Raw genomic sequence first — 24439 nt, forward strand, 5'->3', positions numbered from 1 at the left:
AGAATTTAGAATGAAGCCAGGCAGGAAAAAAAATATTGTGTCTTAAGAAAGTGAACTTTTAACCAGTCCAAACTATCCACTAGGTTTTACGACTATGTAATTATCACCAGATTATATCTAGGATATAAATAAAATACATTTGATCCAAGAGAAGGAATTTAACACAAACAGATAAACTAATCTTGTTTAAAATGAACTTTTCAGGTTTTGATGGAAGATAAAATAAAGGGTAAGTTAGGTGTGCCTGACATGGTAAGAATGTTTTTCATGACATTGTAAGAATATTTTTCAATGGTTAAAGAAACTGATTGTACTGAGTATTCTGGACAGAATTCAGGTCATTAAATTGTGAAAACGCCAAAGCAATTACGGTCATATAATCAAAGTTTAATGAGAAGTCCAAGTTAACACTTTTGATTATTGGTGCACTACCTGAAATATTTTGAAAATGTACTTTTTGGTGCTTCTTTGACACCATCTGAAATCTGTTCCAACACTTGTGTCTCGTTCTGTAAAGGCTTAAAACACGAAAAGAAGGAACAATTGTTCTCCTACTTCTCTCACCTCCCCTTCACCATTTTCTTGGATGAAAAACCCCAAACTCCTCCCAGCATAAATGAAAGCAAACTAGGTTTAAACATTTGAAAAGATATAAAGGTTTATTAAATGAATCCAGATTTGACAGATATTACATTAAATTAAACAGCAATAAAGTTTTACTAGGGTTTATGTACAGATCACAGTGATTTTTCATTGTGCAATGAGGGCTGACTTTGTAACTTTGAACAGTACTTACACGTGAGCTACAACAAGCAACCAGCAACACAACATTAGCCCAAGTGAACCTGCAAGTTGAGCAGTCCAAACTGATGATGCAGCACACAAATGCCTGCTACTACTATCACTACTTACTACACAACAGAGAATTTATAAAGCAGTCAAGGTTTGCCATAGAAAAGTGCAAAACATGGGAAGTCTGTACACAGTACAGTACAAAAAGGAATCATGCTACAGTCATTGAAAGCTGAAAAATAATTCTATAGCATAGGAAGCACTGCATCACAACTCTTCTGAATGGCAAGCAGATGGGCTGAGGAACAGCCATATTTTCATTGCTTTCAAAACTGTAAAATCCCTGTTTATCCATTTAAACATAGTTTAGTACCTATATTTGATCGATAGCAATGACTGTCTACAGTGGAAGATCACATTAGTTAAAGCTCAGTAGCACACATATTCATTGATCAAGCTCATTTACAGGAAAATCTACAGCATGTTCTTCATCGAAATCATGAAGCATTTATATCATTTGGTTACAAGGCAATTGAGTTTACAATTCATGTTTATCACTTAAAACCTCAGATTGGGAAATTCAAAATATATATATATAAACTCAAAAATAAAGGCTGTTTTTTAATGTTTAACATTCTTGTTCACTGATGTAGAATGCCAAAGGCCTATGGGCTCTCTTGCAGAACAACAGTCCTTGTGCAACAGTCTATATGTAAAAGTACATATTAACAGAAGGAATCAAAACAAAATGAACTTCAGGGTACATCCTACTTGAATAGAAACTAAAACAAACCTTCTAGTCTTAAAAAAAATCCATAAATCCAGAATTCTTAGTGCAGTGTTTACCTGCATGAGCACTCAGAACTACATTAGTGGGCCATGAAGTCCCAGTTAAGACTTAAAGCTGACTCACTTGTGCAAATAAATACAACACCTCATTAAGTCCAGGATTGTAGAGAAAATAACTGATCACTTAAAATAATGCTTCAAAAATGATTGGGTTTTGTTTTTTAGTTCAGTATTTCAATTAAAAAAAATTGAAAGCAGTTTTGTACTAGAAAGCATGCTGACGAGGTCAATAGTTTGGTGTATGTACACATGGCTCTGAAACAATCTAAAGTCAATGGATTATCATCATTAATAACATTGCATTCACTTCCTTAGTCTCCACCACAATGAGTGTCAGTGCATCCACTGCCAGCAATGGATAAAATTCATAAAAAGAAAATCCACTATGTCCTGTTGTTCAAGCATTCAAAACTTCTAACCACCACTGTGGCAAATTACTCAAATTCAACTTCATTTCTTCAGATCTGAAGATTTAAACACAGACCAGCTTTGAAATTTGAAGAAAAATCCCATATTTAGCACACTTTCTTGTTTCAGCATGTAAATCTTCAAATAAGATACTGATGTTGTAGTATGCAGAGACCATAAAATACCATAAGTTTGCACATTAAGTAAACTCCTAAACTGTTTTCTCCCCCTTACACAAAGTAAGCTGTTTTTTGTTGAAACTGTAATTTCCTATGGATTGCTCTGTTTGCATAACATCAAGACAGCTTTGTGATATTCCAGAATTATCACTTTGAAATATCATGATTTTGTTACACATTGTGCATTTTTGCTAAGAGTTATACAATCTATTTAAGTAAGACTTGCTTTATGAAGAAATAATCTACCCTAGAAATTACAGGTTCTCAATAGTACTTCTGTATTGTTAAAACAAAAGCAAAATTGAGATCACTTTTCCACAAGGAGACTTCAGTAACAAATCTGCCATAAAATAATAAATATGGTAATTTCAGTAGCAATTACTAGAATACCTACTTTGCAGGCATTCAGGATGCAGTTTAGAAAAACAAATCATTGGCCGACAATTTTTATCGCTTTAGATCAAAAATGTGGAGACCAGTTTTTGAGAAAAACTGTCTGTATGATCTAATTAAACAGTATTATGTAGAGCCATAAGTCATAGTAGTAGAAGCCCAGGGAGCAGATGTGCTCTGACAAAAAAATAAATTTGGTCTAAATATGATAATTTCACTAGAAGTTATCTAAATTCACAACATCCTGAAGAATGTAATTGCTTTTTGCAATTGAAGCACTTCAAAATCAACTCCTTTATATTAACAAAAGTATCACAACATGTAACATCAAAAAAAAAAAAAAGAGATTCTGCCTAGTATTCAGCCTACCTTCATGTTTCTGTGCATTCATATATATAGATACATACATGTGCACATACTGATACTTAGTGCTACTTAAAATGAAGCAATATTGCAAATACTTCCAAAACACAGTGTGCTGAAGCTGCTAGAAAGATGTTAGCACAGGATGAAAAAAGAGACTGTGCACCTAAGGTTTGAACTCCATACATATGAAATTGCTGGCAGCAGGGACTAGGACATTTTCAAAACAGGAGGAGCAGAAAAATAAGGCTGTATTATATATTCAGTCTTCCCTCTGATATTCTGAAGTGTTCAGCATTCAACAACAATGAAAAAGGTCTGTTATGGCTCATGCTTTACATTTGGAGAAGACAACAAGCTTGCAAGGGAACAACTCCTGTCAGAGCCAAGTAAAGCCCTTTTATCAGGATGGACTGACTTGCATGTTTACAGCGAGTTTTCATGTGAGGAATCTCATTTCAGACAGTGCATAATCACTCAAAATTCTGGTTTTCAGAGACATAATTGTAACAGAAGTTTATAAATTAGGCATTAAGATGCATCTTAAACAACAATAAAACATGCCATTGTCTTTCTGCTTTCAAGTACTATGGTTGTAAGTGTAAGTGTGAGGCATTGGAAATTTTAGGTACAAATCTTTTTAAAACTTAATTATTTTTGCTTTTTACAAAGAATTATAAAATGTATATAAGATGATGAAAAACTCATTTATCCTTTTTTAAGACTTTTATTCCTAAAGAACTTCTTGAAAAACATTATTTGAAAAATAAAAATCATAGACTCTGCAAAGTACAAAAATTTACATCTTTGCACAATTCCTGTGCTTTAGTTGTACTGTATTCATTATATACATATATACTAATTTGTGCTTTTAATTACACAAGTTTAGTATAAACTTATAAAATTAAGTCTATGAGTTAACTATGCAAAAAGGATCTGGGAATAGCAGGAAACTTAATTCAACCATAAGTTAAAAAAAATAATCCTGAAAATATCATTTTAGTTAGTCTACTTCAGAGCAGACTATCATTATTACAATTTCCTAAACTAAAGTCAAATGTTTACAGCAAAAAAATTATTCCTGTCTCCATCTTTTTTGACATTATATACTAATACACATATCTGAATGCAGTATCATTCTTAGCCACAAAGAAAATTTTCCTTTATATCTGAACTCCATCGTTCTTCAGACTTATTCTCAGCACTTCAATTTCCTTCCAGTTTCTAAAACAAAAAAACACAAAACTCAAGGTGGACTATTTGAACTCAGGAACAAGTATCAACCTGTCACATTTATAACAGAGAGTATCTAGGGTACAGAATTAATCTGATAATCTTATTCCTCTAGTCTGCATTCTTAGTAGTAAAAACCTTACAGTTAAGAACTATCTCATTTCCTTATCTGTCAAATCGATCTAGGTATTTCTTTTTAACACACTATTTTAAAAAAATTAAGGACAGAAGGACTTAAATATCTGCATGCAAATAAACCTTTATTACTGTAGAACACTAAGTCCTGTGAGTAAAGTGATTTTTGTCACTTCAACCCATTATGAATCAGAAAATGTAATTTCTGCATGTGGTTTTCATTCACAGATCTGCAATGTTTCCAAGGGCACACATTTGGAAATACCTTGTCCAGTGTAGATGTGACACTCAGAAGTTCTTGAAAATTTCTAGATCTTTAGGAGGTACCGGAGGTGTCTTGTTCCAGTCATCTTCAGGATAAGCTTCAAAATTGGAAGTATCTCCATCATTGGATACTTTGGGCACTATGGGAGGCTAGTCAGAAGTACAACAAAAATGTTAGTAGTTTCCTCAATGAGCTCTTCTTCACCATACTATTTGTAAAAGATCTATTAAACAAATGGAGTACAGATTTACAGTTCACATTTTCCCTAATAATAAATTGTGTGAGAGGAGCTTGCAGCATCACATACGTCACATTCCCAAACTTTGTCAATTTTTTACATTTAAATAATGTAGTTAAAATACACTTAGATAATTAATACACTTAATACAGATACCTATTTTATTGAGCATTAGTCCTTTTTCAACTAAGACTCTCCAAAGCAGCATGGGAAACTGCTACCATGAAGAAGGAAAAAAGCCTCCTTTTCTCTGCTTTCAAATAGATTGATTACTTTTAAAGAGGTTGAAACTACTAACTTCTGTTTACCAACTGTGGTTTTTCCTAACCTAGTGATAAATTCAAGCAGGTAAACAAATTGCTTCACCATAGCTCATTTCACAAGGACAGCTATAAAAGCAGCTTAACTCAAATGGTTTATTTTTATGAAATTTGAAGGTGCCAAAAGAAATACCAGTTTTCTATTTGATTTCACAGAGGATCCCTTCAATTTCTAGTATTGCTCACCAGCTTCACAGTACCAGTAGTTTTAACTTGTCTTAAATCTAACATTGAGAATACTCCGTGCTTCTGGCCACAGACTGTAAGATAAATATCCTTCCAGGACCTTTTCATTAATTGCAGGTGTTAATGAAATCCCCTTTCCTCTCTCAAGGGACATTCACCTCTCTATCCTCTTAGCAAGTGAGAGCTTAACTATCAGGCTGAGTCCAACAGAAGGCTTTAGAATGAGAAAACCTTATGGATGATCACTGCACTGGCCCAAAGTTATACCACAGAGAGAGCTATAAAGTATGGCAAAATGCTATTCTGCATATCCTCAAAAAGATAAAAGTCTGGCTTCCACTAGCTCATGATATCTTATCTGATCCTTTGAGCTTCTCAAAATGATGTCATCATCAGTAGGCTTTCAGTGGTAAAGATGGGGTCTCTTTAAGACAGTACTTCTAACCTTCAGCCAAAAGCAGAGTCCTAATTCTGTGTCTGGCAGTCACAGTAATACTGCCCAGATGCTTAGGAAAATGTGCAGAATCTGCTCTGCCCCGAGAACTGTCTGCTCCACTGTGGGCAGTGTCTGGTACCCCTCCTCCCTGTAAGCATTTTGGCAAAAAAAGTTTTGTGAAGTGACACAGAAAAAAAAAAAAGAAGAGAGAAAGGATGATTAATGAAATTATTTTCTCCTTTTCAGCCATAGCTATTGTTTATATGAAATTTGTATTTAAGACCCTACTATGACCATGAATAAATGCATCATTTATACCATAGATTCACATTTTTTACGTTGCATTAGTTTCTTGTATTTAAATTCCCCCACTACCCAAAAACTCAAGGTATCTACCTGGAATTTAAGTACAAGAAACTAATGCAAAGAATACTGCTGTAAGGAATTATACAAGTTAGAAAATTCTGAAGAAGGAAAGAAAGAAGGGAATTTTATTTTCAAAGGACTTCAAAACCATTTTGCAGTGTTGATAGCTTTGAAACGTGCCATCATACAATACTAGAATTCAGTGCTATTAAAAAGTATGTTGGAATTGCATTCATAAATCCTGTTCTACCTTCCCTGTTCCTCATACTCCCATGTGCTTTACATTTTATTAAAACATTTGCCGGAACTGAACTTTGCAGAAAAATATAAAGCTCAGAGTAAAATAATTCCATATATATAAGGAAAAGGAAAAAAAGAAAAAATTCAAACCAACAAATTATCAATCCCCTCCAACTCCCAAAATAAAAAAAATCACTTAGAACAAGTAATCACTTACAAAACCCTAAACCTGAGAATTAAATTTTGTATTAACTAATCAGCTTCAGCAAACTAAAGCAGGGTTTTTTTTTGACAGTTCATATACAGACAAAAATGCAAACAGACATTCATACAATTAACTCTGCGTTGCAAAAAGGCCAATATGCACTTAATTACTAAGTGTGCATATAGACATGGTTATACACACACAAACACACAGATGCAACAGCCAACAAACCTTCAACAGGTCAGCTTAAATGAACAATGATTTCTCCTTGTGATGTCCTATACAGTATTTGCAGAATGTACCTTTAGTCTCCTTTGAGGTACAGCATCCCAGTCTATAGACCTGAACCATCGATGTCTCTTCACATCATCTGCTCCATTCTTTAAGAAAGAAATCAAAATAATTATTTTTTTAAGCTACATGTATGTCAAAACATGTATTTTATTACAAGCACTATGATATCAAATAAGTTATCCTTTTTTCTTTACTTCAGGTGATAATAATTAAAAGATTCTAAAGGGTAAATTTGTAGAATTAATTCCTTAGCAGGTCTGAGTTCTAGCAATAAAACCCAACTACTTCTGATTTGGGGTTTGTCTGGGCTTTTTCTAGCATTCTTCTGACACAATGGAGATCAAGAAAAGGCTTTGAAGTACCCACAAAACCATTCACTACAGTGCTATTTACTTTTGTTTTCTCCAACATTTTAGAGGATGCCTTCTATTCAGACATACTTTCTAATTCTTGCACTATAAAAGAAAATAACTGAGGGTTGACAGTGCTTTAAATAAAAATAGTGTCTGGGAAGCACATAGTTTTTTCAAATATTATAGATAGTTATGCTGATAGCAAGAGGTTCTCAGTACTGTTATGAAAGCAAATATCTTAAAACATTTGTTTTCATTTTAGATATACAGTTAAAGGTGTATTTGCCTTGTAATGATTATTCTCTCTGGGGTGCTTGTTTTATTTATGTACATAAGAAACAAAAATGTCTCTTTTTTTCATTATTAAGCTTGTTTCAAGCACAGACTTGTTCTCAAGGCATTAAGCACTGGGGAGAAACAGCTGGTTCTCTGTTTCAGGCATGATCACAGCATAGCACTCAAGATTATACCACATACAGCTTCACAAAATGGAGCATTATCACACATTTGGGTGTCTTCAGATTTATGTGGAGTGGGACTATCCATGCTCATATCCAATGAGGCATCAAGGAGATCAGTACCACCTAGCTCCCTCAAAAGCACATTCAACTGAATGCTTCACCAGGAAATGTTCAGTGGGATTTACATCTTTTTAAACCAATTATGATCATGCAAACGGATGAGACAGAAGTCTTAGTGCTCCCACCCGAAAATCTGCTTTTAATTAGAACTGTTTTTGATTTAATAGTCAACTGTAGGGAAAACCCCAAAACAAACCTAAGCAACTACAGACTAAAGAAAACCTCCCAAAACAACACAAAACCCAGTCAAACACATTTACCAAAGCCCATGTTTGAGTAAGTCAAGATTTGCTTTTGTTCTTGATTTCCTTCAAAACTGTCCAAAGATACAAAAGTTTACACTGGTAAATGAGTTTAAAAATTTTCAGCTTAAGAAATCCTCCTGAAAAACACTACAAAGGATTCTAAAGGATAAGAAAAATATTATTTCCTGTTTTATCTTACTAGTTGAAATTTGTGCAATAAAAAGGCACCAAATGAAAACACTGGACAGCTTGTTAAAGCATTTATACTTATATCAATATGTTAAGAAAACCCTGGATGATGGTGCACCTTTTACCTTTTTCACCTATGTTTACCATTCAATGTGCTTTGGGCCAGAAGGCAAACCTCCAACATCCCTTGCCAGAGAAATAAAAAATTTAGATGTCTCTGAAGAAATGAAATATTATACAAGCTAATTTCAGTATCTATTCAGTCTTCATAAATCAGTTTGGATTAGGGTAAGTAATTCTTCCTGGTGGAAGAGTATTTGACAGTGCTTAATCAGCCCCACTGAGACAATGACCAGGTATCAGAGTACTACAACAATCCTTATACTCCTAAATTATTAAAATTAAAAATGATTTTTAGACTTCAAATTTGTTTAGTGCTCCTTCTGGGATTAACATCTCCAGAAAAAAAGAACAGAATGAGGGCACCTCTGTACTACAGGACTTAATAGTATGTTTCTGGCCAAATCTAGGTTTTAGCATTAATGAAGGGATGGTGGTGAGGAGAGAGGGAAACCATCATGAACAATAGCATTAATCCAAACAAGAGAATGATTTTCAGAAGAACAGAAATACACAGGCTAAACTTTGCACTTAGGATTGCATAACCCAAGTAATATATGGGAAAATGTATCTATGTATCTAAACTCTAGGAAGAGCTGGTCTGTATCTTTCCAATAGAATTCTTTCAACCCTGTGCTGTGTAACACTAAAGATTTTATACTGACCTTCATATTTCCTAGTCGTCTTGTTCTGTCAACCACAAGCAGCTTCTTAATAAGGTCTCTGAAGTAAAGAAAACATGTTCTCTGTTAAAGAGAAGTAATTTATATTTGACTGTCAAGTATTACAGAATACAGACATGCTTCCCTTTGACCCATTCATTTCCTCATATTGTAGGACATTTAAGAGTAAACAATAGAAAAAAAAAATCTAACAGAATTCTTGTAGATTTCTTTTAGACTCTTCAAGAAACAAAGGAAAAAACTCTCTCTCTCTCTCCTCCCCTGCCTCTTGCCAAGTAGCACCATTTTGTTTTTTGTATTTTACTGGGCATTCAAAATCTCAAAATGGATCACTAATCTGTTTCTCAGAATTCAATACTAATATATATTAAAAAAGCAGCTAAAGCTGCACCCTTATCTTTATGGTAAATATCTGGGGAAACCATGGAAGAGCTAGTCATCTGCTTAAAACTAGTAACATCTATAATTTCATTGAAAACAAAAAGCCTCACAGATATACTGGTCCATTAAACAGTTCTACATAAAGTTAAATCAACATTTTAAAAGATTAAAAAGTTTGAAGACATAAAACTTGTCAATTTTAATAGCAAGTATTTCAAATATTAAGCCTCAAGCAACTATGACATAAACCAAAAGTGTAATAATTTATGGAATTAGCTTGAATACTTGAAGTTGAAAGAAAAATATGACTTCTAACTTCTATAAGCACTTACACTTTATCTCAAAGATTATTTTTCTACTTCATGTTACAAAAATGGCATTCTGGGCTAGTTGCATAAAATACCAATGACAAGAAAGAACTTACTTCTATAATCTCAAGTAGTCCTGAGAGATGATTTACAGCATGTAGTACTGGAGATTAAAGAGTATGACTACTTCCAATTCTTAACAATATGGCTAGTTCCAATTATTAACAATAGGAAAGTTTTTTTAACAAAAAAAAAGTCAACAGTTTTATTTACAGAAAAGAACACAAACATAAAATGACACACCTGCCTCTCTCCATCCCTACCTGTAATATCTAATATCCCTTCCAAAAATAGCATTGTGTCACCTATCCTTGAAATCACAAAAGTGCATGCAGAAAGAACTGAATGTGCTAGACTGTTTAAAAAGCTGTTGCATTTGGCAGGAATACAATTCTGAAATTCAACTGGGAAAAGTAATTAAATTACTAGATATACGAATAAAAAATTTAATGTAGAAAGCAATTTTTAAAACTCTCATGATTATTCCAGACAATCAATATTTGAATTAGATTAAATCATGTGACCAAGTCCTTTTACAGTCACCTTTGTAAAAACATCCCTTTCTACTTCACAAAGAAGATCATTCCTTATGGAAGAGGCTACAGGGATGGCTATAAGCACACTTAAGGCAGAAGTAGGGTTGAAAAGAAATCCAGAAACCCAGAAAGAGATTCATAGAGTTTATGGCCTAAGACACACTCCTATTCCTATAAAACTAGGCTACATTTCATGGACCATTCTTGACTTGCTTCAAAAATTCATCATGAAACAGTTAAGGGGTGAGCTTTCTTGGTGATACAGTGTTGTCACTAAAGATGATACTTGCTGCATTGGACCAGTGAAATATTCCTTGAATTGAAACAAATAATAGATGGTTTAGTAGTTCTCTATTACATTGGTTCTAAAAAAACATTTAAAAAATATGTTAAAATTAATTCAATAGATATGCTGGTGTATACATTTGGAGAATCAAATTCTGCCTGAAGGTCCCTCCAGACCAATAATCAGTAAAATCCAGTAACAGTGACATAAAAAAAAAAAAAAAAAAAAAAAAAAAAAGCTTTAAAAAAACAACAAAAAAAGTGACATTTATGCAGCAGGAGGTACAAATTCAGAAAGTATAAAGTATGGGAGGATGATGGGGGTGAGTAAAAAATGTCAATGCCCATAAGCTCAGGTAGTACATATCCCTAGGGAGAGTAACATTCTCACCATTCAGAAAGGGAAATAGTTTTGCTACCTCAGAATGGAGAGCTGAAACACTCGGACACAGTCTGGATGTGACAGGATCCAAGTCAGAATGCTATCTGGCTGAAATGCTGACTTATTGGAAGAAGAAAGAGAAAAGAGATGGGTTTAGAAGGCAAGATGCAGACTGCCTTCATTGGACAAAATAATCCTGGCACTTGCTTTAAGTTAATGATGCAAAGATGCTCAAAGACTATCCAGTTGTGCATACTGTGGTGCAAAAGAAGGAAGAGGGGCTGACATTGTGCTCACAACTCACTGCAGAAAGCAAGTGAAGCCACAGCAGCAGTGTGGCCAGCAGGACAGAACACTGATTGCCCCCCTCTACCTGCAAGTGGTGAGCCCACACTTAGTGTCCCTGTGTCCAGTTCTGGGCCACTCCCTTCAAGAAAGACATTGAGATGCAGGAGTGGGTCCAGAGAAGGGAAAAGGAGCTCGTGAAGGATCTGGAGGATAAGAAGTGGCTGAAAGAGCTGGGATTCTTTAGCCTGGATAAAAGGAGAATCGGGGCAGCCTTAATTAGTCTTTTAACTCCTTTCACTATATTGGATGGGTTGTTACTGATGATAATTGAATTTGAGGTGTTCCACCTTCTGGTAGCAATATTACAGATCAGTGCACAGAATGCTACAAGAGAGAATCCATTTTCTTTCCAAGACCAATTGGATTAGGAAGACTAGACAATGAGAGTACATTAAACTGGAAATACTGTGTAGCTGCTAAGAAAAAACTGTTACAAAGAGACAAAAATATGAGACAGTAGTCAGCCTAAGGGGCATGCAGACATGCTTTATTCCCCGATGATTCAGAGGAGGCTTAAACCAACAAACAAACCCATCTTTCTCAAATGATTAGTTTTGCTTGTATCTGTTTACCCAGCAGTAACAATAAGCAAGTGCCTCTCTAAGGTCACCATCAAAACACCACCAGTTATTAACATAGGAATAACTTCTTGACTTCACTTCCTCATCATTCATTCAATTATCTCTGGTTCTAAGAGAAACTTCATGTTTATAATTGCATTTCCTCTGTTTCAATGTTTACTAAAATTATTTCATTTATGGAATTTTTAAATCAGAAAAAAGTTATTTAATCTGAAATAATCACCCCTAAAAATTGCTAGATACTGAGAATTAAACCCACATTACACGTATATGTATTACTGCATATTGAACTGGGTTCCTGCTATCATAAATTTAAGTTGATTTTACACCAGAACTTCTGAAGTACCAGAGTTCTCTCAAGTAGTTATGCTGAGGGTGATTTAAGTGGTATGTACTTATAGATAGAAACAGTTAAATGTTCTCTTCCTTCTCTCCTGATTTTTACTCAGATTAACTTCTCACATTTCTCCTCATGACCTTCGTATGGTACAAGCCAATAGGGTTTGCACAAGGTGCAAAAGCATTTAATATCCCACAATACATGGAAAAGAGAGTCAGATATTATCTTAAATCTCTATCACCACCTTGCAGTCTACCAAACATATAAGTTTATTTCAACTGAAAAGTGTAAATGTAATATAAAATATTTTCCAGCATGATGCTTCAGAAAATCAGAATTTGAAATCAGGTCTTCTAAAAAGATTTTTTGGAAACAGTACTCAGGAGATATTTAGAAAAGATAGTGTTGAAAGTCATTGACTTACTTTACATATAAATCCAAATGCCTCGGGAAATCTATTTTGCCAGCAAGAATCTTCTGATATATACCAAATGGATTATCATCAAAAAATGGAGGAAACCTATTTTAATACAGAAAATATTCAGATGTTAGAAAAAGAATTTTTAAAAATCTTATAAGCAATATTATGCTGCAGCAGTTCCCCTCAGAAATAATTGTCTATATTGCTCTTTTTGGTAGGACACTACCAATACTATCTTGAAGAACAATTTAAGCCTGCCATTGTAAAACAGAAGACATTTTTGTACGCAACACACTGAATGCAGAATTAAAATTTAAATATAACAATAGGAAAATACAAAATCGTACATAATTGCAGTAAAAATACAATTTACGAAACAGATTTTCAGTGCCAAAAGTAAAAAATGCTTTGCCTTTATCTCTAAAACCCAGAGATATACTCTCCAAAAGAGCATTACCGTTTTTGATCTTGTCCTGTAACTGCAGGCACACTCTTATTTACCAGTTTCTGTCTAAAGTGCTAAAGGACCTTCACAAGAACACATTATCCAGTTCAGCTCTTTGTTCAATTATGCTGACATCTTGAATTCAAGTATATGTTTTGCTAGATAAGGTTTCTGAAACAGTCAGAGTGCTCACAACTCTCCAAGTGCAGTTGCCTTTCTGTGAGGGATAGATAAAGTTTTCACTTCATAATCTTCCCCATGACAAATAGTAAATTAACATGCAAATAAAATTCTACATTTATGTTTTATATGAAGTTCCTCATGAACTTATGAGCTAACGGAGAGACTTGTTGTACAGCTACAGTATGAATGGAAAGTTTTATACTGCACTTCCTTTTCTAGTACAGTACATCCCAATTGCTGCAAGAGGTGCATCAGTATAACCTGTACAGGCAGCTAAGCCCAAGTACCAACAGCTTTTGAGTGTCAGTCATGTTCTTAAAAGGTACCACAGGAAACCTTTCAAAGGGAATGGAATAACTCATTCAATAATCTCAGTTGTGCTTTGCTCTCCATAACATGACCAAAGCAACCCTCTTATTATGCCTCTGCCCCAAAATCCCGACAGAATTAAAAAACCCCACAGGTTTCAGTGTTCACTATATTAATTACATGCATCCACTATTAAATAAAAATATTTTTCACATCTCCCTACCATTTCATAATTACTTTCTCAGACAACTTAACTGTGTGCATACACACACAAATACAGTACTTGTGGCTTTGGAAATCACTGATAGCATGAAAACAAAGATGAAAATGTTTCTTCACTTCAGACTCTAAAATTTCATAGTAGTCAAACTAGCTTATTCTTTAATGAATACTATATATTATGTTTCAGAATTATTAATTTATTCATTATTCAGCTGATCAAGTGGATTAGCATTCCATTTCAAATACTGTAAATTCTCACCATGGTAATGATCAAATTCCATCAGAATAACAAGTAAAGATGTCTGTAAGATTATGGCAAAAAAAAATCCTAATAATTCAAAGCACTGAAAAGCATGACTAAACTATCTGATTAGGGCAAGACTAAAGGACCTTTTTTGTTGCTGTTCAGAAAGCCAGAGTATTTTTTAATACAAAACTACTTTCCCAGGAAACTGGAAAGTGGAAGAATCTCAGGAATAATACTTGTGCTATTACAAGCTATTATTGCTTTGACACTAAAGACCAAGGAAAATATGATTACTATTTAACATGCACAAGTTTTTCCCACACAAGAAGGACTATCATATAAAGTTTCTTTTTTCACTCCAGCAACATATTTACATTCTACACAGCAAATTGACAAACTCAATTTTCTATTTATAATTTATTAGAATCTATAAATGCATAAAGCAATTAGAGTATTTTGTAACTATGCATTACATAGCTACGACTTCAGTAAGCAGATTACTGTACATTACTGAGGTATGAAATCAAGTATAGAAGTAAATCTAATTTTTTTCATATTTACATGTTTGAATTGCCCTTTGCTTTCTCACTTTGAAAGTACAAAATTACTATGTCTAGAGTTGTTGAGAAACATTTAAATCACAGTTGGGTATATAGTAATTTTATGGCAATTCTGCTTAAAGTGCATTTGAACTCTATGCAAAATGACAACAGCTTTGAAAGACTGCACTTTTCTCATGGACAAACCAAGAAATTTGATTTTGACGCTTTCTGTAAATGTCAACCTTCAACACAGCACAGATTTTAGACAAAACAACATAAGTATTGTGCTGGAAGCTACCTAATAAATCAAGAAAAATCCTCTTGAGCTTCAGACTTTCTTCACACCACAACACAAATACAAACAGCTGGCTTTTCACCAACTGAAAAGAAGCTACAAAAAATATCATCTCTGTAAATGGAAGAACAGCTGCAAACTATTCATTTTGCTAACTGAAGCATAACAATGTCATGGACATAAGTTTCAAAACAGTCTGAAGAACAGAAGTTGTAAAACCTCAAGGGAAAACACACAGGTCTGAGAATATGAAACTGCAGACAGGAACCATTAACCTACCTAAAACGGCAGACCAGCACAACACACATAACAACCAACGCAAAAATAAAAAACACAAAGCTCACATTAATACACAAAATTCATATTAGCTGCATATCTGATAACAGCACAATTATGACCTAACATATCTAATGTTAAATAACAAGTATATTTTTCTCTGCATTAAATTGTAACAGAACTCATTTACTCAAAATAAATATATGTTCCAACTCTTGTATTGACAGTTTGTTTATCTTCTTTAGATTAACTTTATGAACTTGGTGTTACTCAACTGTTAAGAATTCTTCTCACCTTTGCTTATCCCTGTTCCTTCCCCTTTCTGTATCTTGCTGTGTTAAACCTAAACAGGACCTTGCCTTAAACTTAGTCTGTGCAGAAGAATTCCATGGGCCTCCAGAGATTAAATTAGGGAAATAAGACACTGTAGAACAGGAAGGTGTGGGTTTATTTGTTTGTTTTTAGAGAAGCCATTTCCTTACACACACACCTACCAATTCTTTTCAATTGCTTTTGGGCTTCAGAGAGACTAACTTCAGGAAATAACTATCAAATGCCTTATGTTGATTTACTTCCAGACAATAACAGTCTTGAAGTCAGGTTTTGTTCACCCCTAAAATAATTTCAAATTTTTTAAATCTCTGAATTTCGATGCATAAAGTTAACTAGGACTGTTTCTGTTATAAAAGCCTTGATATGAATACGAATGGTGAATATGCACCCAGATCTTGAATTGCTGAGGAAAAGTGCTTCAAAACACTATTGCCAAGAACAGCAAAAACTTGATAAAATGCTAAAAGCATACATTCCTTGTGACCAACCTTCCCATCTAAAGGAAACACATATAAACCATAACCCCTGTCCTCCTTTAATCCCCTAAAAAAATCCTAAGAAAGAAGTATCTATCTATACCCCATCTCGAAAAAAAACCTAAAAACAAACAAAAAAACCCCCAAAACAAACCTCAAAATGAAAGCACCCCCCAAAAAACAAGCTTGTATGGAGTCCCCATTCCAGCTTTGAAAAATGACTGAATGCTGCTGTGTTTTATTTTCCAGTGTTTGACAGAGTCCCTATCCAAAGCAGAGTTCAATCATCATGTAGAGCATACGAGTACTGCAATAAAAAAAACCCTTAGAAAATCACACACAGCAGACAGCTGCTCTGTCAATCAGCCTATATAAAACCTCACTTGACTTTCAGGGAAGTGCAAGCTATCTCTGTTGGTTAAGAGTCTCTAAAAGCCAAAGTGTTCATATTAAGCCACCTCCCTTCTATGCCCCCACCCTGAAATCCAGCCCTCACCCCTTGAGCCAGACAGTGTCACGATGCAGAACATCCTACATAGAAACAGCATCTGCTCTTTTTTAAAATTATATTTCAGTAGAATATACAGCAGCATACTGGAGCACCCTCCAGTCTTGAAGTCTTAATGACTCCAAATATCTAGCTTGGTTGCCACCTGTAGCCAGTATGTTAACTCTCTAAACCATGTTTCTATTAGTGGTCTAGTGGAGAGAATCCTACAATATTCACTTACACTGAGACCACACAGACCTAACAGAGAGTGGTCCCACTGAAACCCGTGGCAGGAAGGTAAATCACAGCTGGGTGACTGCAGCACCTGTGCTCATATTACAGCCTAGACATTTTTATCTACAGTCTTCCTGCTGTCTAGCACTAAGATTAGTGGCAACAAGCTTCCTGGGAATCTCTTTTTTCTCTCTGAGAATCTTTCATCTCTCTGAGAAGGACTCTTGACCAACTTGGGCTGCTCACCTTACAGGAAACGATGGAAGAAAGGTGAAACCTGGTCTCTGTACAGATCAGCCTACATAAATAACAACTTCATATTAGACCAGACTGCCAAGCCTGCCTGGGTCAACCAGTAATTATTATATATTTTTATTGCTTTTCTGTCCACAAATTGCTGTGAGATTCAAAATCCATGTATATGCAAGGCTTCAGGATGTTAAAGCAAGCAGTGGGTAGCAATGCTGTGCTGGGTGAAGTTGTGCTGCTATCAGGTGAACTTCACAGCAGCACATGCAATGGATTACAGCTCTGAAGTGACCACCAATCCATCAGGGGAACTACTTGCTCAGGCCAACTTATCAGCTTGTGCAAACACTGGAAGTCACCAAATTACTTTGAAATGATAGTACTGCACAGAGAAAAGGATGAATAAATGCAAGCAAGGATACTTTGTTCTGATTATTCTATAATGCTGCAGATTTATAAGGAAAGGCCGCAGAGGACACCTGACACAGCTGGGGACCCAAGAAGAAGGTGCAGAGCACACTGAGCCAGGAACCAGGCAGAAGCTCTAAGAACTATGAAATCAAACTGATGAAATATACAATGATTCTTCAGAAGCTATGAAAGCTTTGCTTTCATCTGCATTTGTCCTATAGGACCCACCATGGCAAAGCCAGCTGCTATCAAAAATCAAAATCTTTCATAGAAGTTCCCTCAAACCACATAGCCAAGACAAACAAGGCAGAAGCCTTGTTTAGCACATAAGCACAATTTCACATTCTACCTAAATCAGTTACTTATTTTACTGAAAAAAAAAAAAATCTTGAAATCAGAGCAAATTGAAAATAATACTTTTATCTAATACTAACAACTCAGGAACAGTTATTTATATTAATGGCCAAAACTGTTTCTTCGGTTTAAATTTTTATCTTCTGAAAACATTGTTTATCAAACAAATTACAAAACACCAAATGCAGTATTTGAACAAACTAATTTCAAACAGACCTATAAAGCTTTTCCCTCTTCTTCCTCTGGTTTAAAGAAAATCAGCACTCAGCTGTAATATAAACTGTATTAATAAAAGTCTTCCTACTTGCAACAGTGCATTTTTACAGACTAAAGCTTCCACTGTAATTAGGATTTCCCCACACTGGAAATTAATTACAAAGCAGTTCTGTTCTTTACCCTTTAAATATAAAGGACTTTGTGAATGAAGTTCTTTGGCAAACCCTGAATTTCTAAAACACATAAGGAAAAGAGAAGCTGTTAAAAAATTCTTAAGTAACAAAAAAAAAAAAAAAAAAAAGCTCAAACCAAACAGAAAACCAAAACCCAAAACAAGAAACAAAACCAACAAACTCAAACCTAAAACATTATCATAATAACAGTGTTACATGCTCTTTTGTAAAGCTTCCCAATTCCTTTCTTCAAAGGCAGAAATTAAACTGCTACATCAATAATAAATTTAATCCAAATACTGCAAACAGAACTAGAAAACAATTACATAATATTGCTGTGATATAGTAATTAGCACTTACCCTGACAACATCTCAAATATAAGAATTCCTAGGGCCCACCAATCCACAGCTCTTCCATGGCCTTTACTTTGTATAACTTCTGGTGCAAGGTACTCAGGAGTGCCACACAGAGTCCATGTTCTGGTTGTAAAAGAAGGAAAAAAATCCCACAACACAAACAACAAAAGCAGATTAAAGTGAACCGAAATAACAGGAAAAACCAAACACACACATAAGAAGTACCCAACATATACCTATGTATTTACTGTATAAAGAAACAGAGAAATAAGAAAAGTCTAAACAGTCTGCTTTGATGATGTTCTCCAATTCTCCTGGAACAGAGATAAATGCAAATTAAGAAACTTCCTGTCTCAGAAAATATCTGTGCACTGAGTTCCCCAGCTGGCGCTGTGGCATTCTACCCATTAGGCTATACATTGTTTTGAATCATTAACAGTGTTTCTCACTATGCAAACTGCAGACCCTGTGAGTTCATGGACTACTTCTGACAGGCCCAGCAGAAGACAAGCTTGATGGCCTTTTCCAGCAAAACAAAGTTTTATTTAGAAAAAAAAAAAAAAAAAAAAAAAAAAAAGAAGGGAGTTTTTAAAGTAGTAGAAGTAGTAGTAATTTCAATCAGTAAATAGCTGCACATACATGAAGATTTGTTTTACCACCTAAGTAAAGTTTTTAAATCATATTGAAATCTAACCTGTCATCACTTCCACAATATTCATGAAAAAGGAAACATTTTGTATTTTTAGTTATTTAAAGTATTTACAAGGTGTAATAATTAAACAAGTGTGACATAAATAGGCAATACCTTTTGTGATATATTTTAAAGCCATTTTTAGTCACTGCTTTCTATGACAAGGTCATAAGAAAACTGTTATAATGCTAACTAATTGAAGCTCAAATTCTATGATGACCAGCAATAAATTGAAGCTAAGCAGTTATGTTTACAAAGACCAAATTACATTTGAAAAGAAGAATATTCTGAAATAATTTTTTCCAGAAATCTGAACTTTCCTTTGCAAAAATGCCTGTGTAGAATTTGCCTTAATTCACTCCCTTGACTTAGGTTTAAAGGTACACTTTAGAAAAAAATGAAAAATGTGCTCTTATTTTGAATAAATTACTCTTCCCCAGCAGCAAGTCAGAAAATGAAACATTTCAAATGTGCTCACCAATTCAAGAGAAACTGAGATCACAGCACAGAGTAAGAAAGAAAACTGTATCACATTTTTAAAGGAGTGCCAGTAAAATATGACAAAGAATACAGTCACAATGGTCACCGCTCGTAATTTCTAACCTGCACCTCACTGTGTGAGGAAGAATTTTCTCCAATCAAACTGGTAACACATTCCTGGACAAATGCATTAATATGGACAACAATAACCTTTAGAAGTAATACCACTTCACCTTTTTTTTTTTTTCTGAGGATGCAGGGAAGATGATTGTTCCACCCTTCTCTTTGCTGATGTGGCCTCACCTTGAGTCCTGTGTGCACTTTTGGACACCACAATGTAAAAAAGACATTAAGCTACTAGAGAGTGTCCCAAGGAGGGCAATGAAGATGTTGAAGGGTCTGGAGGGAAGCCTTATGAGGAGGGGCTGAGGACACTTGGTCTGTTTGGACTGGAAGAGACTGATGGGAAACCTCACTGTGGGTCTTTAACATCCTCACAAGGGGAAGCAGAGGGGCAGGCACTGATCTCTTCACTCTTGTGGCCAGTGAGAGGACTCAACATCATGAAGCTGAGTCAAGGGGGGTTTAGGTTGTGTATCAGGAAAAGGTTCTTCACCCAGAGGGTGGCTGAGCACTGGAATAGGCTCCCCAGGGAAGTGATGCCTCAGGGCATTTGCCTCAGAATATTCAAAAAGTGCTTGGAAAATGCTCTCAGGCACATGGTGTAACACCTGGGGATGTTCTGGGCCAGGCTAGGAGTTGGATTTGATGATTCTGATGGATCCCTTCCAACTCAGCATATTCTCTGATTCTTCAAAATATTTTAAAGAGAGCTTTAGGGATTTTTTTTTTTTTTTTGCTGGTTGGTTTTTTTAAAGCCTTAGTCTTGATTCAGAAAAATAGTTAAGATAAAGGAAGAGGAGCTGTTCAGTCAGTTAAGGCTTTAAATGAAGAATTATGATTTGAATTTCTTTAAGCTTCAGTTTACTATGGCAAAAGCCAAATTACTCCAGCTAAGCTGCCAGAAGTGTTAAGCACATCTTGCATCCAATGTGCTTTAAGATTCTTAAAACTACATTCCTAGGTGTAAAGAACACATCTTTAATTTTTATTATTAATTTATCTAAAAAATGTAAACTCTTATTTTCCAAATCAAGCATACTGAAATTTTACATACAGTGCTGCTTTACACTACTGCCATCTAGCAGCTACCTAGAGCAGGACCATGGAATTAAGAATAACAGCAAAGCTCTGTCATCTTTTAAAATGAAGTATTTCTCCCTCTCCCAAATTAAAAAAGCTGGATCCATCATGTGATTTAATCATACTGATTTAGGCAGCTATGCAAATGAAGCAGCTGACAGTTTTACTGAATTTTTATTCAAGCAAGAGGAAAACTAAGTGAATTAAGGCCAACATAACTTGAGGTCTCCTAGCTGCAATAGGAAATAAAATTTATAACCACCATAGTAACTACTTCCTTAATTTCAATCAAGAAATGTATGTTGACTAACTACACAAAAACTTGAAAGAGGCTCGTGCTCTTTTTTAAGATGTGTATTTGTGCTGTAAGATCATGACTTGTGTTTCCTCTTTTGTTGATCATGAAACAGACTATTTAGCATTTTGGAAAACACATCAAGTAGATGCTACGAAAAGATAATATCTAAAATTATTTTTTATGACTGCGATTTTATGACTACTGCACATACATCTGAAATTCCTTATAACTTCTCTGAAGATAAATGACAATTCAAAAAAATAAGAAGCTGTTTGACTGTTCCCTTCAAACTGCTACAAAATATTCACTGTTCTGAATTATCAAGATAAAAGCTGAAATACAGGTAAGTGCTAAAACACAGAATCTACTCTGGTTACAAAGGTAAGCAACAAAGTGATTTTGTGAAACTTTTGAAGAGTACTGTGTGAAGAAGTTCAGCCTCGATGGTCAATGTGTTTTAGCATTTTACACCATTCAGAATCCATCTCTGTAGTACCTGAGAAGCTTTCTGCATATGAGCCAGATTAGCTATGTTTGTTATGGTATTCTGGCAGTTTCTCTAGAATTATATTTAACAAAGATTGCTTTGTATCCAGCCAACAAAAATTTGTTCTGCAAGACATTCTTTCTTGCTTCTAGAGTGACAAAGGGTACACTTTGCAAACTAGAATTACTGTGTCTTACTTAGTCTTTCTCTCCTCAATCCACTGTGTAGAACAGTCATGAGGCACATCCAGCCTAAGCAACAGTGCAGAACTATCCTCAATATGTTTAAGATTTATCACCTCTCAAGTTTCTAGAAAGACTCACAGGTAAATTTCTTTTTTTAGGAATGTAAACTGAATAAACTAAAATTAACAGTGAACAACATTCCAGGATAAAAAAAAAAGGATCACTCAAGTCTTAAATTTACCTAAAATGCTTATAACTTTCTGAATCAAACCTGTCCATAAAAAAAAAACCAAAAAACCATAAAATTCCATGCAGTTTAATTTTGTGTTTCTCTGAAAGAACATGGGAATTAAACCCCAACCTCCACCCAAAAATCCCAAAAAACTCCAAACCCCAAATCAAAATGAAAAAAACTCAACCAAAAAATGCACAAAAAAAGGAAATTAGATTAGAAAAAAAAATTCAATAAAAATATTATACCTAAAAAGTGGCATATGCTTTTCAGAAAAAGAAAGGTCTACATATGTAACAGCTGTAAAGTTCAAAGGAAATCCTTTTTACAGCCTTCAGGTAACAGTGGTTTATAAAAACCCCCTCCCCAATTTTCTTCTTGACATTGCCCTTTTTTAAAAGTAGTTGCACATCTATTTTATATTAAAGTACTTACAAGAAACTGAAAAGGTTATTAAGTCTTCAGTTAAGCAACATCAAGGTGGAAAAGAGAAGAAATAAACAGCAGCTGAGGCAAAGAAACACTGTTTTGGAGAAAAATTTAGAATTTTTAAACGTACACTGAGTGAAAAGGGAGGAACAAGGAAAAACAGGACATACCAACAAGGAACAGAAGGAGCAAAGAAAACCTCCTCTCTTTCCTCTGCCTCTAAAAAGAAAATATTAAGAGTCTAACCCTTCTGAAATTGCACTAATAAAAAGGTACAGGTGCAGGCTGCTTTCCACAATGGGAACATGAGCTATGAGCCAGACGCTCTTTCTGAAGAGCAGCTTAATTGTAGAGGGACATGGTGAATTTTTCATCCCTTCATACATGGTAGTGGGAAGAAAGGAAAATGTCTTCAGAAAAACTCCAATTAGGCAGCTATGGAATCTTTCATGTGAAGTATTATATATCTGGAATGTGTGATTGTATCCAAAGTGTTCTGCAGTCCATGTTTTCATTTATGTGTTATGTCTTCTTTCTAGGAATGCCTTCACTGATCCTGAGAGCACGTAACCTCACAAGGTTTGAGAAACAAACACTTAATGTCCTATTTTTGTTATTCATGTATGCTGTGTATATGCATACATATACACACTCACTGATACCCATACATGTAAGATTCATGTGTACAGATATTTGCCATGCATAAAAATGACACAATACCTCCTGTAATTTTGATCAAATAGGCTATGCTACAAACAAAAGTACCAACTGGAGTGCACTAGTGAATAAGGGGCTGATAACTGTGTATTTTTACAGTGACAAAAATCAACATTGTGAAGATTACTTTAGCTAGTGGGGAGAACACTATAGTGTTCAAAAAACACTACAGTGTTTCAAAAAAACCCACAAAACCATAACACACACACACAAAAAAAAAGCCAGATTTGCATAGGTTACAATCTGTCTTCTAACTGATAACGTCCTTGCTCTTCCAATTCTATGTTCTTTATTTATGCCACCTCTTGTAAATTTGAAGGTAAATCAGCTATGAATATAGAATTATAATATAATAGAATTATAATCTTCTATGATTCAACACAAACTGATCAACTTCACTGCCCCCCAAGCAATGTGGGAGATACAAACCCAATTAAAACCAGTCATAATAACTAACTTTGATATCCTAAAATATGTATGAACAAGTTTACTCTTCGGGATTCATCTTCCAGGTTTAAAAACACACTCTGATGTGAACTATCACCTTATTTACTGAAGACCTACTTCTCTTGTGCCTTTAACCCACAGAAACACAAGACAAAAATTACCACTAAGTGGCAGTGTTTGCATGTAAAGAGCAAGTCATAAGTATTTGAATGAAAATGTCTTATAAAGAGACTGTACTAATTTCTTACATGGAAGTATGCTACCTCTTCCTGAAAAGAGTTATTTTTGTTTTAAACACAAAGTATTAATTTTAAAGACCAGCACTTGTAGGCCTTTTAGCTTGCCTACTGGAAACTGAATTCAGATACTCATAATAAAACTCTATGGTTTTAAAACAGATTTTCAGACCTTAAAGGTGAATAGAACTTTTGATTCTATTTTGTGATTTGATTTGTCTCATCTAACTTTTACTTCATAATGGACCCATTAAGCAGCTTCCTCAGACTCACTCTTGTTACCAATAAGTAAAACTTTACAAAAGCAGGGCCCTGTAAAATCCTGGCTCAGGCCTGTTACTTTGGCTAAGCAGAAAAGGACTGTGGGAAAGCGACACAGGTGAATAGAAAAACAAGTTATATAATCATTATGTGTTCACATCATGGTGTATGGTGGTTGATTGAATTATGTTGTCATGATTTAAAGCTACATAACTGATAATGGGCTAACAGCTTAAAAAGGCCTGT

At 34.7% G+C, this 24439-nt stretch overlaps 1 protein-coding gene across 1 annotated transcript in view; it reads right to left on the reverse strand.

Moving 5' to 3' along the window:
• Window positions 1-632: 632 nt before the first annotated feature.
• The window catches only part of PRKX (protein kinase cAMP-dependent X-linked catalytic subunit), a 53440-nt gene continuing 29633 nt past the window's right edge, over window positions 633-24439 (reverse strand). Inside the window, exons 4-9 of the mRNA XM_079314057.1 lie at window positions 18531-18650; window positions 12719-12814; window positions 9056-9113; window positions 6911-6988; window positions 4618-4766; window positions 633-4208 (exon numbers count right to left, since the gene is read on the reverse strand). Coding sequence (XP_079170183.1) covers window positions 4641-4766; window positions 6911-6988; window positions 9056-9113; window positions 12719-12814; window positions 18531-18650 — 478 coding nt within the window. The 3' untranslated portion in view covers window positions 633-4208; window positions 4618-4640. The remainder of the gene's footprint in view (window positions 4209-4617; window positions 4767-6910; window positions 6989-9055; window positions 9114-12718; window positions 12815-18530; window positions 18651-24439) is intronic.

This window comes from Erithacus rubecula (genome assembly GCF_903797595.1).
Source record: "Erithacus rubecula genome assembly, chromosome: 1".
Taxonomy (NCBI): Eukaryota; Metazoa; Chordata; class Aves; order Passeriformes; family Muscicapidae; genus Erithacus; species Erithacus rubecula.